At 41.2% G+C, this 15761-nt stretch overlaps 1 protein-coding gene across 2 annotated transcripts in view; it reads left to right on the top strand.

Moving 5' to 3' along the window:
* The window catches only part of hs6st2 (heparan sulfate 6-O-sulfotransferase 2), a 115119-nt gene extending 99665 nt beyond the window's left edge, over positions 1–15454 (top strand). The window contains exons 2-3 of one of the 2 annotated variants that reach the window (XR_010001083.1): positions 11608–14726; positions 14862–15454. Coding sequence is in view for 1 of the 2 variants with exons in the window: in XM_062964022.1 (XP_062820092.1) it covers positions 11608–12304 (697 nt within the window). In the remaining variant the exon portion in view is untranslated. Of the gene's footprint in view, positions 1–11607 lie in introns of both variants that reach the window. The other variant, XM_062964022.1, reaches the window with a different exon arrangement.
* The last annotated feature ends 307 nt before the right edge of the window (positions 15455–15761 follow it).

Here is a 15761-nt window from a genome sequence, read left to right as displayed (position 1 = left end):
TAAAATGCACACTGAAGTGGATTATATGGCAGTGTGGAGTCAAAATAATCCAGTTCAAATCAGATAATCTAAGATTATAAATGGGTTATATAGCTGTGTTGAAGAGCCTTGAGTCTACATTGCCATATAATCCAGTTAAAATCAGATAATCTGTATTTTATAGGCAGTGTGGAAGAGGCCTAAGTGAGGCCTAACTCTGCCTGTCCCCTGGGCTGAGTGGGTTGCTAGGAGATCAAGTAGGCGGAGCTTAGCCTTCTAACTGGCAGCAATTGGATAAAAACAATTATTCCTCTCCCTCTAATTAGGACTTTATTTTTCTTTTCTTTTTGTTGTATGAACGTAGAGGCATGGATGAGGGGTTGTGCTGCCAAGTTTAGTGTTTCTGGGATGTGTAGTTTTGTTGTTTTGTCCTAGGCCGAAATTTCATTACCCTTTTATATATATAGATAATACATTTATTATTTCACTCTGATATTATTACATTTATTATTTTACTCTATTTATTATTACATGTATTATTTTCTTGTATTTATTATTATTATTATTTCATGTATTATTTCACTCTTTTATTATTAAAAAGATACATAAGCACATTTACATTGAAGAAGATGAGAATAATCTTCTCTTAAATTTGAGCTTTATGTAAATATTCAAAAATATTTAACCTACTGATGCCTCGATTAATGTAATTTATTGGTATCTATTTTTATTTCTGAAATTTACCACTCTTGGCTTATAGTTGAGTCAATGTTTTCCCAGTTTTTTGTGGTAAAATTAGGTGTCTCGGCTTATATTCGGGTTGGCTTATACTCGAGTATATATGGTAATATTGTTGGGTTTATATGGCAAACGATAGATCATTTACTCTCTAGAATGAATGCAGTTTGATACCACTTTAACTTCTATGACTCAATGTGATGGGATTCTGGGAGTTGTAGTGTGCACTATTGAGCAGAAAAGGCTCAAGACCCTTGTAAAACTACAACTCCCCATGATTCAATTGTATTGAGCCATTGCAGTTAAAGTGGTGTCACGACGCATTCATTCCATCATGTAGACACACCCCAAGGCTGCTTGGTTTGTTTAGTCTGAAAGCGAGCCATTGAGTGGCAGCATATTTGCACCCACATGGTGCACTTACAGCAGTTTGATGCCACATTAACAGTCCTGACTCCATCTTGTAGAATTGGAAGGGTATCGTTCATTAAATGATAGCATTAAAATCACCTCTTCAGAGAATGGTAAACATCGGGCTGTGGCGGAGCTGGTTAGCAGCCGGCTGCAATAAATCACTACTGACTATGAGTCATGAGTTCAAGCCAGCCCGTTTCGGATTGAGCGCCCGACCATTAAATAGCCTAGCTATTGACGTAAGCAACCCGAAATATAGTTGTAACTGTTGAGTAGATAATTTAGGTAACGCTTTATGCGGGGAGGCTAATTTAACTAATTTACGACACCATAAAACAGCCTAGTGTGGAAGAATGAGGAAGTACTCCATCAGTGTCACAGTGGATGATGAAGTAGCAGCTCCACTGGTTTCCAGAATCAAGCATACCCTCATGAAGCCAGAAGCTGGAATGTTAAATTGCTTCTGTGTCTGTCTATATATGTTGTATGTCTAAAGGCATTGAATGTTTGCCATTGTCGCACCTCAGGTTAGCTTCACCTTGCTAAAGACACCAGGCTGCACACAGATCGTAGTCTTTTGTAATTTATTAGGAAATAAGGAAAAGATAGTTCATAAAAGGCAAAAGTTCAGTTCCAAAAGATAGTTACAAAAACAAGGCTATAAGAACAAATCCATGGAAACTTTAGGCATAAAGCAAGGTCCTTAAAACAAAACCAAAGTCCCAGAAACGAAGATACATCCAAGCAGGAAAGCAGACTTAGTTCTTGATTCAAGCGAGGAATTGCTTTGACGAAGATTTCCCTCTCAGCAGACTGTTTTAATAGCATGCCATGAAGGCATTTCTTTGCCCTTTGACTGCCCTTTTATTAGCTATTCTGAGGCTTCTATGCAACCCCCGAAATTCCAAACGACTGGCCCGATCTAGAGACACGGCCTCATTGCTTTCACTTTCAAGGCCACAGGGCTCATTAGTGTTATCAGGCTGGGAGCTATTCTCCCTTTCTGCTTCTTGCACCTGAAAACCATCATCAGTAACAACATCATTTCTTCCCATGGGAAAGCCTCCCTGCTCCTCATCTCCCACAGCAGGAACACTCTGCACCTGAATCCCATAATTCCCATCAGAGTCATCTTGAAACTCATCCTGAACCTGAATCCCATCATCTTGAAACTGCATCCCAGAATCCTCATCAGAGTCACACAAAGGCTGAGTCACAACAGCCATGTATATGTGCATTGTGATCCGCCCTGAGTCCCTTAAGGGTTGAGAAGGGCGGAATATAAATACTGCAAGGTAAAGATAAAGGTTTCCTCTGACATTAAGTCCAGTCATGTCTGACTCTGGGGGTTGGTGCTCATCTCCATTTCTAAGCCGAAGAGCCGGCGTTGTCCATAGACACCTCCAAGGTCATGTGGCCGACATGACTGCATGGAGTGCCGTTACCTTCCCCGCCAGAGGGTACCTATTAATCTACTCACATTGGCATGTTTTCGAACTGCTAGGTTGGCAGAAGCTGGAGCTAACAGCGGACGCTCACTCTGTTCCCGGGATTTGAACCTGCTACTTTTCGGTCTCCAAGTTCAGCAGCTCAGCGCTTCGCCACCGGGGCTCCAGATACTGCAAATAAATACATAAATAAATGAAATTATAGATCTCTGGATCCCGTAGCCGTAGCGATGGAAGTGGTACCAAAGTGCTTTAATTGTGCAGTGCAGCTCTCCTCCATCTGCATCTCTTAGGATAAAAATTGTTTTATCCATTTAACGGGCTACTTTTCATTCGTGCGGCAAAGAACAGATGGCAATGACTCCTCAAAGACACCCAAAGCTTTGGTTCCCAAAAATGCATCCATGCAAAAAAAAAAAAACTCTTTCTTCCCAATGGGCTTATTATGGTTTCAAACTAGAACTTTTTATGATTCTCCATATGGGAATTTAACCTGAGGCTTGCTTAAGAAAACACCGTCCCATTTTCTTTACATCGAGAGATGCCTGACCTTGAAAGCAGCAATAAATATGTGTACAGCGAGGCACTTTTGGTGCTACACATCTCCACTGGGCATAGTAAGGCTACCATCGAGTTACACCGCTGTGTATTCATTATGAACCGCAGAATATACTCACTGCCTTGCCTTTGAAAGAGTCTGTTTTGTATGGCCAGACATATGCTTCTGCACTGCTCTTTTGCTCGAGTATAAGCCGACCCGAATATAAGCCGAGGTATCTAATTTTACCACAAAAAACTGGGATAACTTATTGACTCGAGTATAAGCCAAGGATGGGAAATGCAGCAGCTGCGGGTAAATTTCAAAATAAAAATAGATACCAATGAAATTACATGAATGCATTTATTATTTTACTCTATTTATTTTACATGTATTATTTTACTGCATTTATTATTATTATTATTATTATTATTATTATTATTATTATTACATTTATTATCTCACTCTATCTATATATATAAAAGAGTGATGGCATCACGGCGACCCAGAAAACAACAAAACTACAGGCCCCCCAACCTCGAAATTTGACAACACAACCCATCATCCATGCCTCTAGGTTGATACAACAAAAAGAAAAGAAAAATAAAGTCCTAATTTGAGAGAGAGGAATAATTGCTTTTATCCAATTGCTACCAGTTAGAAGGCTAAGCTCCTCCAACTTGGTCTCCTAGCAACCAAAAAAAAACCCACTAAAAATTAATACAATAAAATACTATAATAACAGAAAATAACTAAAAATAATACAAGAAAATAATAAAATATAATAAATAAAAATATAACTTACAATAAAATTAATTAAAAAATGCAGATAACATCAAATAAAAATTACACAACAATTTTTAACCAATACCACCACCACTTTGCTACAGCAACGCGTGGCCGGGCACAGCTAGTTATTATTAAAAGGATACATAAGCACATTTACATTGAAGAAGATGAAAATAATGATTTAATCAGAGTTGAACAGTCATATCTTAAATTACAGTTTGATGTAAAGATTCAAAAACATTTAAACTACTGAGTCCTCAATTAATGTAATATCTCGGCTTATACTGGAGTCAATGTTTTCAAAAACATTTAAACTACTGAGGCCTCAATTAATGTAATTTTATTGGTATCTCGGCTTATACTGGAGTCAATGTTTTCCCAGTGTTTTTGTGGTAAAATTAGGTGCCTCGGCTTATATTCGGGTTGGCTTATACTCGAACATATACGGTAAATGACTTTGGAGGACTGCACCCAGCTCCCCGGGCCTTAGTTTGGGGACCCCTGGTATAGATGCACCTTCGGAATGAAAAGCTTGCTATGGAAAGCTACTAGCTGCCCCTGCTAGCAGATGCTCACCCCAACATAAATAAATACAGAAAGCATTTTTAAAACTGACACAATACACAACTGTCGCTGTTTCCTTCAGCTGCTGTTTCTCATCCAGAGTCCCAAAAGACAGCAGATGTTCCACGCTCCTGAAAACATCTCGAGGGACTCCATTGTTCAGCTTTTTTCCCTCGGTGATATCATCTCTGTCCTCAAATTAACAGTTCTCTTGGGTGCGTTAGTTAGGTTGCCTTTTGAAAATATCCCTAGAAAAACAGTTCAATGCCTGTTTTACACAGAGAACAACAACATACAATGCACAGACAGACAGAGGTAAAGACCTTTCCATCTCTGGCATCCGGGTCGATGCTCAACTCTGACTCTTTTTCCATGCCCAGGAGTCTGTTGTCCATAGACTTTCTCCAAACGTTGCCGGCATGTCTGTATGGGGTACCCTTTTACCTTCCCGTCGAGGAGGTATCTATTGATCTACTCGCATTACATGCTTTCAAACTGCTACCGTGTTTTCCCAAAAATAAGACAGTGTCTTATATTAATTTTTGCTCCCAAAGATGCGCTAGGTCTTATTTTCAGGAGATGTCTTATTTTTCCATGAAGAAGAATTCACATTTATTGTCGAACAAAAAAATGAACATTTATTACATACTGTACAGTAGTTGTCATCACAAACCAGCATAACCAGACAAACTGTGAATCCTATCAAAAATTTCTCATTACTACCATTATTTCCATGTATATGGTACATACATTTATCGATCCTGCATGCTCTGGTGTTCTCTTTGGCGGGCATGCTTCCAAACACAAACTTTGCTAGGTCTTACTTTCGGGGGAGGCCTTATATTTAGCAATTCAGCAAAACCTCTACTAGGTCTTATTTTCTGGAGATGTCTTATTTTAGAGGAAACAGGGTAGGTGGGCAGAAACTAGGTTGACAGTCGGGAGCTCACCCCGACTCACAGCTTCGAAATGTTAACCCTCCGGTCAGAAGATTTCTCGCAGCTCGTGGTTTGAACCGCTGCACTGTGTGTGGTTGTTAGCAGCCTGGAGTCCCCTCAGGGAGAAAGCCAGGGGATAAAAACAGAAAATCAATAAATAATAAGTAAAGCGAATATTGCAATTCAATTCCCACACTCCATCTCTTTCTTTCTGCCTCTCTCACTCTCTTTCTCTCTACATACACTTTTATATCTTTTTTAAAAAATTGGCTGTTGATCAAAACTATCAATCAGCCAAAGTTAAAGATACTTTAACTGGCTCCAGTTCAGACAGTATTAATAACAAGATGCAGAGAAATCAGTGGGACTAAAATAAGGTTTTCATTCTTTCAGTGGACTATAAGTGAGGCAATATTCTTTGGCATGGATCCACATTATTGTTATCTAAAATACAATGAAAATATTCTAAGCATGCAAGGGTTAAGTAGTTTACGTATGAAGTAAGAGTATGAGCTTCTGATTTGAGAACTGCTCTCTTTAAAATGGATAGAAATTACTTAAATACTAATTATTACTATAGTACTAAACTGAAGACAGTGGTGTAAATCCAATTCTTATTCCTCACTAAGGTAGTAATACAATCAATATGAACTTGATAAATCAATTTTTATTTAAATTCCATTGATTTAATAGGTTTACTGTAGTTGTGATGTTGTGACTGCGCCTTCGGGGATTATGGTTGATGGTGATGGGATTTGAAGAGGAAGAAAAAACCCTCGTGATGAGGGTTCACTGGAGGAGTTGCGCAGGAAGCGACTTAGAGAGCTATATGGGGGATATGAGGAAGATTCAGATGGGGAGTTTGGGGAAATGGATGCTGAGGAACAGGTGGTGGCTGGGGAAGTGGGCACTGAATGGGCACAGCCACCGGAGATGTCTGGGGATTTGGGGCCTATGGATACTACTGAACCTGGGGTTTCTGCAGGAGCTGATCCCACTTGGGATGCTTGGAGAAGGGAGGATGGTTCTTTAAGTGTTCATGGGGCTAAGTGTGGGCAGGATGATTGGGACTCCGACGAATTGCTAGGTACTCCGGATCCACGAGCTCTAGCTGTGTGGAGTTCGGACTCTGAGTAGATTTGGGACACTTGGTGTTTGGGTGTGAGTGTTTGGTCACTCAGGAGGAAGGGGAATAAATTGGGAATGTTTGGCCACTGCACTTTGCGTGTGGCAAGGTGTTGCTGAGGCGCCATTGGGATCTCTGTGTTTCCGTGAAGACTGGACTTGGACTGTGATTCGGATCTGCTGATACCATCTGGCTTGGCTCTCGCTGTGTCTTATCGTGGACCTGGTTTGGATGACTGCACCCTCTTCGGACTTTGGATTGAATTTGACCTGGCTTCTGTCTACGCTCCCTGACTGACGACTACTCCCGGCTTCTGACTACTGGTTTGCCTTTCGGAATTTGCTGCTGCCTCCTGACCTGACCTTGGATTCTTCTGACGATGGCTATTCATCATCCCTTTGAAGCTCTCGGCTTAATCTGCACCGTGGAAGCAGTTTTACTGCTCTCCTAGTTTGTTTGTTTTCAAGCCAGTCTGCTGTTTTTCTTTTGGGAACTGTCCCTTTAAATCCGCAGAGCCTGCTGTCTGTTTTCTGAAACGGTTTGGAGCCAAGAGAGGCTTTTGCACTTTCAGTTATACTCTGCAGCTTCTGGAAGGTTTCAAGCCTTCGTTTATTTTGCATATTTTCTAGCAGTCAACTCTATTTGTTCTCCAAAGCTGAATTGAAGCGTCTTTTAGTTTTTATTGAATGCCAGCATGGGAAAATAGCGTGGCTTGTTTTTGAGTTATTTTTGTCCAAACTACTCTTGAAACACTGATAAGTGAAGTGTTTCAAGGATACTTTCTGTGTTTATGTTATTTTTGGCTTATCTTCAGAATAAACTCTGTTTTGTTTGTTAACTGGTGTCTGACTCTTGACATGTGACTAACAATTGTATTTAGTGCAATATATTAAGGCCCCATGAGCAAAACGATACTTATAAAAAAGTTGAAATTATATTTCTTGCAAGTTCATGTTATGATGAATAAAGAATTTTAATCTTGGGAACATTTAACAAAAATAAAAAAATAAAGCCAATATTGGACACCCAATAAAATTAGAAAAATGGGGAAAGATTTGGAATCAGAGAATTAAATACACATATGCGTTCGATTTAAGAGAGAATTGGTATAAAATGATACATAGATGGTATATTACGCCGACTAACATTAAAACGGAGCCAGAATATTTCTTGCTAGGAATGTTGGATCTGGATAAAGACAAAGATAAAGAGATTCTATTTAATTACCTGGCGATAGCAGCCAGAATAGTATATGCGAAGGAGGTCAAAAGAAATACCAAAAAGAGAAGAATGGCAAAATAAAGTCTTAGAAATAATGAATACGGACAAATTAACCTACTGGCTCTCTCCGAACCAAGATCTACCGAAAAAACAAACAAACTGGGACACGGTAAAATAATATTTTAATCAACTCAAAATGGAACTTTTAATTTGAAAAGATAAGAACAACAAGAAAACATTAGAGACAAAGGGGAAGAAGACGGTTTAGACTATAAAATGCGAAAACACAGAAAGTCACAATACAAACACCAAGGAATAGATGGAAGTCAACCCCTCCCACACCTTTTTTCTTTCTTTTTCTTCATTTTTCTTTCTTCCTTTCTCTTTACCCCTATTGTTCTCCTACTTTCCATGTATTTTCTTTTACTTTTTAAAAAATTTTTACTATTAATAAAATCAATTTAAAAAAATTTAAAAAGTAAAGTAACTCTTTGGGGCAATGCAAGATGGACTTATTCACCATCAAATTGACATGTTTGCAGAGAAAGTGGGCTTTTCTGTAAGAGTAAAAGTGTGTCTAGTTCAGTTTGGAAAAAAGGCAGCCCTCTCCCAACATTAACTATACTACCTATGGGAGTTGTAGTCCTACATTTCAACATGTATGTGATTCTAGGTGGGAAGGTAACGGTGCTCCATGAAGTCATGCCGGCCACATGACCTTGGAGGTGTCTACGGACAACGCCGGCTCTTCGGCTTAGAAATTATGATGAGCACCAACCCCCAGAGTCGGTCACGACTGGACTTAACGTCAGGGGAAAACCTTTACCTTTACTATATCACAGATATCTCATTGCTTTTTGAAGATGTGTCCTTTGCACTGTGAATTTTAAATTGTAAGATGGGTTGAATCACATCACTCTTTTTTGTTCTTGGATTGTTTTGATTATTCTCAACGGCTGTCCAGTTACAATTTTCTGTGTAACAGTGACATCCAGTGGCAATCTCTTGAGTGTAGGAAGCAATGCAGAAATGCAATTGCTATGGGTAGTTGATCATAAATCACCAACATCATCTCAGTTACATTGGTTGCACAGTCTACAGTCTGGAATGTGGGAATTTACTAATAATAAAATTTATTTATTTATTAGCAACATTTATATCTCGCCCTTCTCACCCCGAAGGGGACTCAGGGCGGCTTACAAGTCATATGTACATAGAATATATTATATTACAGTGTTCCCTCACATATCGCTGGGGTTAGGTTCCCGGACCACCTGCAATAAGTGAAAATCCGCGAAGTAGGGACACCATATTTATTTTAATATTTATACATTATTTTAGTAGTTATACACTATTTTAAGTCTTTATCAACCAATCATGTGTTGATAAATCGCCTCTTTTTCCTCCCGTTGACGCTTATCTCTCCCTTTGGCTTCTCTTTCCTCCCTTCCTTAGGCTGTAAATTGTAATTTTTTTATGATTTATAATAGTCTTTTAGAGTTTATTGAATAACTGCAAAGCAGCAAATCTGCAAAAAGTGAACCGCGAAGTAGTGAGGGAACACTGTATTCGTATAGCCTAATATAACTATTATATATTGCTATATTGTACTATAACACTATATTGTGATATTATTAGTAATATTACATGTAATATAAATATACCATTATAATAGTGTATTATTATATTGTATTACATTATAATATTATCAATATTATATTATGGAGCCTCCGGTGGCTCAGTGTGTTAAAGCGCTGAGCTGCTGAACTTGCAGACCGAAAGGTCCCAGGTTCAAATCCCGGGAGCGGAATGAGCACCCACTGTTAGCTCCAGCTCCTGCCAACCTAGCAGTTCGAAAACATGCCAATGTGAGTAGATCAATAGGTACCGCTCTGGCGGGAAGGTAACGGCGCTCCATGCAGTCATGCCAGTGGCCATATGACCTTGGAGGTGTCTACGGACAACGCCTGCTCTTCGGCTTAGAAATGGAGATGAGCACCAACTCCCAGAGTCGGACATGACTGGACTTAACGTCAGGGGAAACCTTTACCTTTTATTGCTATATTGTACTTTTTTTTTCATGTCAGGAGCAACTGGAGTTGCTCCAGCAACTGGGACGTTGCCCAGGGGATGCCTGGATGTTTTGATGTTTTACCATCCTTGTGGGAGGCTTCTCTCATGTCCCCACATGGAGCTGGAGCTGATAGAGGGAGCTCATCCGCACTCCCTCCGGGTGGGATTCGAACCTGGCAGCCTTCAGGTCAGCCACCCAACCTTCAAGTCACAAGGCTTTTATCCCATAGGCCACCGGAGGCTCCTATATATTGTACTATAACACTATATTGTAATATTATTAGTAATATTACATGTAATATAAATATACCATTATAATAGTGTATTATTATATTGTATTACATTATAATATTATTAATATTATATGCATATACAATATATTATATTATTAGTATAGTAGAATATGATTATTATATATTATTATATTGTTATAATAAACATAATAACTCTTCCAGGAGTGAACTTCCCTTCCGAGGGGCAGATTTCTCTCGTCAGTCAGATGTTTGTAACTTCACTTCACTTCACTTTATTTATTAATTAGTCGCTCTCCACCAGAGTGCTCCGAGCGACTTATAATTTAAAATATCATTCCACAATATAAAACTTTCAACATAAAAACATTCAACAGTGACTATTTGGCAAATTAGATCTGTTTTACTTAAATGCACCACCAAACAGCCAAGTCTTGAGTGCTTTTACAAAAGGTCGCAACTCCGACATTGCTCTAACACAGGGGTTCCCAAACTTTTTAAACAGGGGGCCAGTTCACGATCCTTTGGACCGTTGGAGGTCCGGATTATAGTTGGCCACCAAGCAATTATTATTATTATTATTATTATTATTATTATTATTATTAACAACAACAACAATAATAATAATAAAAAAGAGGGTTGGAAAAGACCCTTTGGGCCGTTGAGTCCAATCCCCTTCTGCCTTTGTGCACCAAAAGCACAAGCAAAGCACCCCTGACAGATGGCCACCCAGCCTCAATGTTAATAATAATAATAATAATAATAATAATAATAATAATAATAATAATAATAAAGAGGGTTGGAAGAGACCCTTTGGGCCATTTAGTCCAACCCCCTTCTGCCTTTGTGCACCAAAAGCACAAGCAAAACACCCCTGACAGATGGCTACCCAGCCTCAATGTTAATAATAATAATAATAATAATAATAATAATAATAATAATAATAATGATAATAACAATAAAGAGGGTTGGAAGATGACCCCTTGGGCCATTTAGTCCAACACCCTTCTGCCTTTGTGCACCAAAAGCACAAGCAAAGCGTCACTGACAGATGGCCACCCAGCCTCAATGTTAATAATAATAATAATAATAATAATAATAATAATAATAATAATAATAATAATAATAATAATGGTTGTAAGAGAAGAAGAGACCCCTTGGGTCATTTAGCCCAACCCCCTTCTGCCCTTGTGCCGTGGGGGCCGGATAAATGGCTTTGATGGGCCGCATTCGGCCCCCGGGACTTAGTTTGGGGACCCCTGCTGTAATATGTGGAGGCAATGAGTTCCACAGAATTGGAGCATAGGTCGAAAAGGCTCTACGCCTTGTAGCTTCCAGGTGTACCTCCCTAGGGCCCAGTACGTATAGGAGATTTTCCTGGGAGGATCGAGGTGACCACTGATGAAAAAAAGGAATGAGGCGGTCCCTAAGATATAATGGTCCTTGGCCATTTCTTGTATGCGTTATTACATGACCACGAAACCGAATATTTTTATAATCCTCCTGCCTCTTCTTTTCTGCCCCTTAGGAACTTCTACTACATCACCATCCTGAGGGACCCTGTCTCCCGCTACTTGAGCGAGTGGCGTCACGTCCAGCGAGGGGCGACCTGGAAGGCCTCTCTGCACGTCTGTGACGGGCGCTCGCCGACGTCCGAAGAGCTGCCCAGCTGCTACTCTGGGGACGACTGGTCGGGCTGCTCCCTCCAGGAGTTCATGGATTGCCCCTACAACTTGGCCAACAACCGCCAGGTCCGCATGCTGGCCGACCTCAGCCTGGTGGGCTGCTACAACCTGTCCGTCATGCCGGAAGAGGAGCGCAACCAAGTCCTGCTGGACAGCGCCAAGGAGAACCTGAAGCGCATGGCCTTCTTCGGCCTGACGGAGTTCCAGCGCAAGACCCAGTACCTCTTCGAGAAGACCTTTAACATGAGCTTCATTGCGCCCTTCACGCAGTTCAACAGCACCAGGGCCTCCAGCGTTGACATTGACGAGGCCACGCAGGCACGCATCGAGGCCCTCAATTTTCTAGACGTGGCGCTGTACGATTACGCCAAAGACCTCTTCTTGCAGCGGTACCAGTTCACGCGGCAGAAGGAGCACCAGGAGGCCCGGCGGAAGCGCCAGGAGCAGCGGAAGATGGGCAGGGCCAGGCCGGGCCACGGCAAGGAAGCAGAGGCCGCCAACTCCACAGATTACGCCAACAACGTGGAGCTGTGGCGATAATAAGAGCTGAAAGACTCTCTTTTTTAAAAATTAAAATTACGTTTCGCGGAGTCCCAATTGGAAAGCCAAAAGAGAACTAACTGCAAGGTTTAACTCTGGACTCTGTTTCTTTGAGGGATCAAGGGATGTGAGGAGTTGCTTTGTGGCCTTTGCTGATGCTTTTTTGAACCCAGTGCCGTCCTCTTGTGTGGGTTACGCTTTTAATCCCCTGGAGAGGCAGTCCCTTGAAAAGGAAAATTTTCAATAAAAACCCTGCTGTTGAAGTTAGAAATCATTGCTGGGGTGAAATAATGGAAAATTATGAAGGATTTCAGACCTGGGTTGTTGTATGTATTCCGGGATGTATGGCATGTTCCAGAAGTATTCTCTCCTGACGTTTCGCCCACATCTATGGCAGGCATCCTCAGAGGTTGTGAGGTATATAATCAGAGAGGCATGTTGCTTTGTTCCTCACAACCTCTGAGGATGCCTGCCATAGATGTGGGCGAAACATCAGGAGAGAATACTTCTGGAACATGGCCATTCAGCCCAGAGTTATTCAAGGTGCTGAATCTTATTAAGATGATAAGTTTAATTGACTTGCACAGTTCCTTCTAATTGCAAATTAAAACCCGGAACAGATGCACTCACCTAGAAGAACCAGCTTCCATTATTTCAATTGTAAATAACTACAGGACTACACCATCTTGGCTCAGCCTAGAGAGCAGTAGCTGGCAGGCCACAAGGCTTTGGGGCCACTCAACCCTCAAAGTGAAAACAACAGAGAGAAAATGAACCGAAATGCAATCCTTCAGCGTATGACATGCAATTGACTTTCCTTCCAGGTGTTTTCTAGAATTGGGACATGGATTATTTTCAATAAAGCTGTGGATGTTTGGCCTCTTGCAAGGAATGGTCTTCAGTGAGGGTCCAGTCAAGAGAAGGTCCAGTTAGGGTCTTTTTTTCCTTCCTTCCTTCCTTCCTTCCTTCCTTCCTTTCTTCCTCCCTTCCTTTCTTCCTTCCTTCCTTCCTTCCTTCCTTCCTTCCTTCCTTCCTTCCTTCCTTCCTTCCTTCCTTCCTTCCTTCCTTCCTTCTTTCCTTCTTTCTTTCCTTCCTTCCTTCTTTCCTTCTTTCTTTCCTTCCTTCTTCCCTTCCTCCTTTCCTTCCTCCCTCCCTCCCTTCCTTCCTTCTTTCTTTCCTTCCTTCCTCCTTTCCTTCCTTCCTCCCTCCCTCCCTCCCTCCCTCCCTCCCTTCCTTCCTTCCTTCCTTCCTTCCTTCCTTCCTTCCTTCCTTCCTTCCTTCTTTCTTTCCTTCTTTCCTTCCTTCCCTCCTTCCTTCCTTCCTTCCTTCTTTCTTTCCTCCCTCCCTCCCTCCCTCTCTTCCTTCCTTCCTTCCTTCCTTCCTTCTTTCCTTCCTTCTTTCTTTCCTTCTTTCCTTCCTTCCTTCCCTCCTTCCTTCCTTCCTCCTTTCCTTCCTTCCTTCCTTCCTTCCTTCCTCCCTCCCTCCCTCCCTCCCTCCCTTCCTTCCTTCCTTCCTTCCTTCCTTCCTTCCTTCCTTCCTTCCTTCTTTCCTTCCTTCTTTCTTTCCTTCTTTCCTTCCTTCCCTCCTTCCCTCCTTCCTTCCCTTCTATCTTTCCTTCCTTCCTTCCTTCCTTCCATCCATCCTTCCTTCCTTCCTTCTTTTCTTCCTTCCTTCCTTCCTTCCTTTCTTCCTTCCTTCCTTCCTTCCTTCCTTCCTTCCTTCTTTTCTTTCTTCCTTCCTTCCTTCCTTCCTCCCTCCCTCCCTCCCTCCCTCCCTCCCTCCCTTCCTTCCTTCCTTCCTCCTTCCTTCCTTTCCTTCTTTCCTTCTTTCCTTTCTTTCTTTCTTTCTTTCTTTCTTTCTTTCTTTCTTTCTTTCTTTCTTTCTTTTCTTTTTTTAAATATATTTTTATTGAAGTTTTACCTTATAAGATAGATTAAATTAACATCTCTCTCCCTTTTTGATCCTTTTTAAATCTCAGCTTTCCTACTTTCTTTCTTTCTTTCTTTCTTTCTTTCTTTCCTCCCTCTCCCTTATTTCCCTTCTTTCTGTCTTGTTTGAGCATCAAGGAAACAGACCCAAAGGGCAAGGACTGGGAAAACCATTGTGCTTGGATTGTGCAAACCTCTATGCAAAATTATATATATATATATATCCGGGAGATCACACATCTTGAGTTCTGCAGCTTTTTATACCCGGTGTTCTGAGACAAACGGAGATTGGCTTCTGCTTATGCGCTTGGTAGTGGCATTTCTAATGGCTTCCGTTGCCGTAATGTAATCTTACTCCTCCTCAGCTTTAGGATGGCGGGAAATTGGGGAACTTGCCTCGTGCTCAAGAATGGGAATCCCTTACATATCGGTTCTAGAGCAAATCCCATGCGCGTCCGTGGGAGCAACGGCCATTCAGTAGGATTTCTTCCCAGGTAAGAAAGTGTCGCTGTGGGGCAGGCACAAAATGTAACCTATGTGCATTGGGACCAACACAGTGCACACCAGTTTGGTGTCTATTAATTGACCCCAATGCCCTTTGATTCACTTTTCCTGGTGCCTCTTTACAGGTCTTTGAAATTTACATCTGAGCCCCTCTGCTACATAGATGAGTATATGGAAAGTTTTGCAACATTCACAACGAGAGAGGTTTCCTGCATTTCCAAACTCTAGGAAAACTCAACCATTCTCTGTGTGGAAGAAAGAATACTATGGTTTCTCATGCAAAGGTTTCTTTTAAAATAAACTGCCAACCTGGCATTGCCAATGTGTTTCATATATTATTTATTATTTACTTCTTGAATCCGAAAGGAACTGTTTGCACAGGGCCCACGTCCCATACAAAGTCCCTTTGCCTGACGCTGGAGACGCAACCTTCTTTTTCTACTGCGGTGTGCATGGTTTACAAAAGCAAAACCGACAAACAAAAACAAGCAGCAGCAGCATTGCTTTCCTTTTCTTTGTGTTATTCCTGTCCGTTGTATATAGGGGATGTATTACGATTCGGTTTTGTCACGACCATTCAGACCAGCTCTACCGATTTCCAGTATAGGCTGCTTATCTTCCTTGTAGATTTACAACTGCAGGGAGGGAGGGAGGGAGCTGGCGGACTTGGATTGTGTCATTTAATAGAATTGAGACAATAAAAACTTCAGTTACTGTCCTTGGCTGCAGGCTGGTTATTTGAAGAGCTTCCTTGCCTGACTTTTGAGGTTGGCTGCCTTCAAGTCAACTACATCGGTGTCGTCTACATAGTTATCATCAGGCTGAAAGTGAAATCTAACATATGGTGACCTTTTCCTAGGATTTTCTTACAATCAATAATAATACACTTTATTTATAATCCAGGAAAACGAGAGCTTGCTTCTTGGTTGAACGAAAGTTGCTTTGACAAAGGTTTGTCTCCAAACACATTGCTTTAATACCCTTTGCAAAGCATGAAAGCATTTCTCTGGCCTCTAACCTCCCTC

This window comes from Anolis carolinensis, unplaced genomic scaffold (assembly GCF_035594765.1).
Source record: "Anolis carolinensis isolate JA03-04 unplaced genomic scaffold, rAnoCar3.1.pri scaffold_12, whole genome shotgun sequence".
In the NCBI taxonomy this organism is placed as follows: Eukaryota; Metazoa; Chordata; class Lepidosauria; order Squamata; family Dactyloidae; genus Anolis; species Anolis carolinensis.
This window is presented reverse-complemented; position numbering and strand designations above follow the sequence as displayed.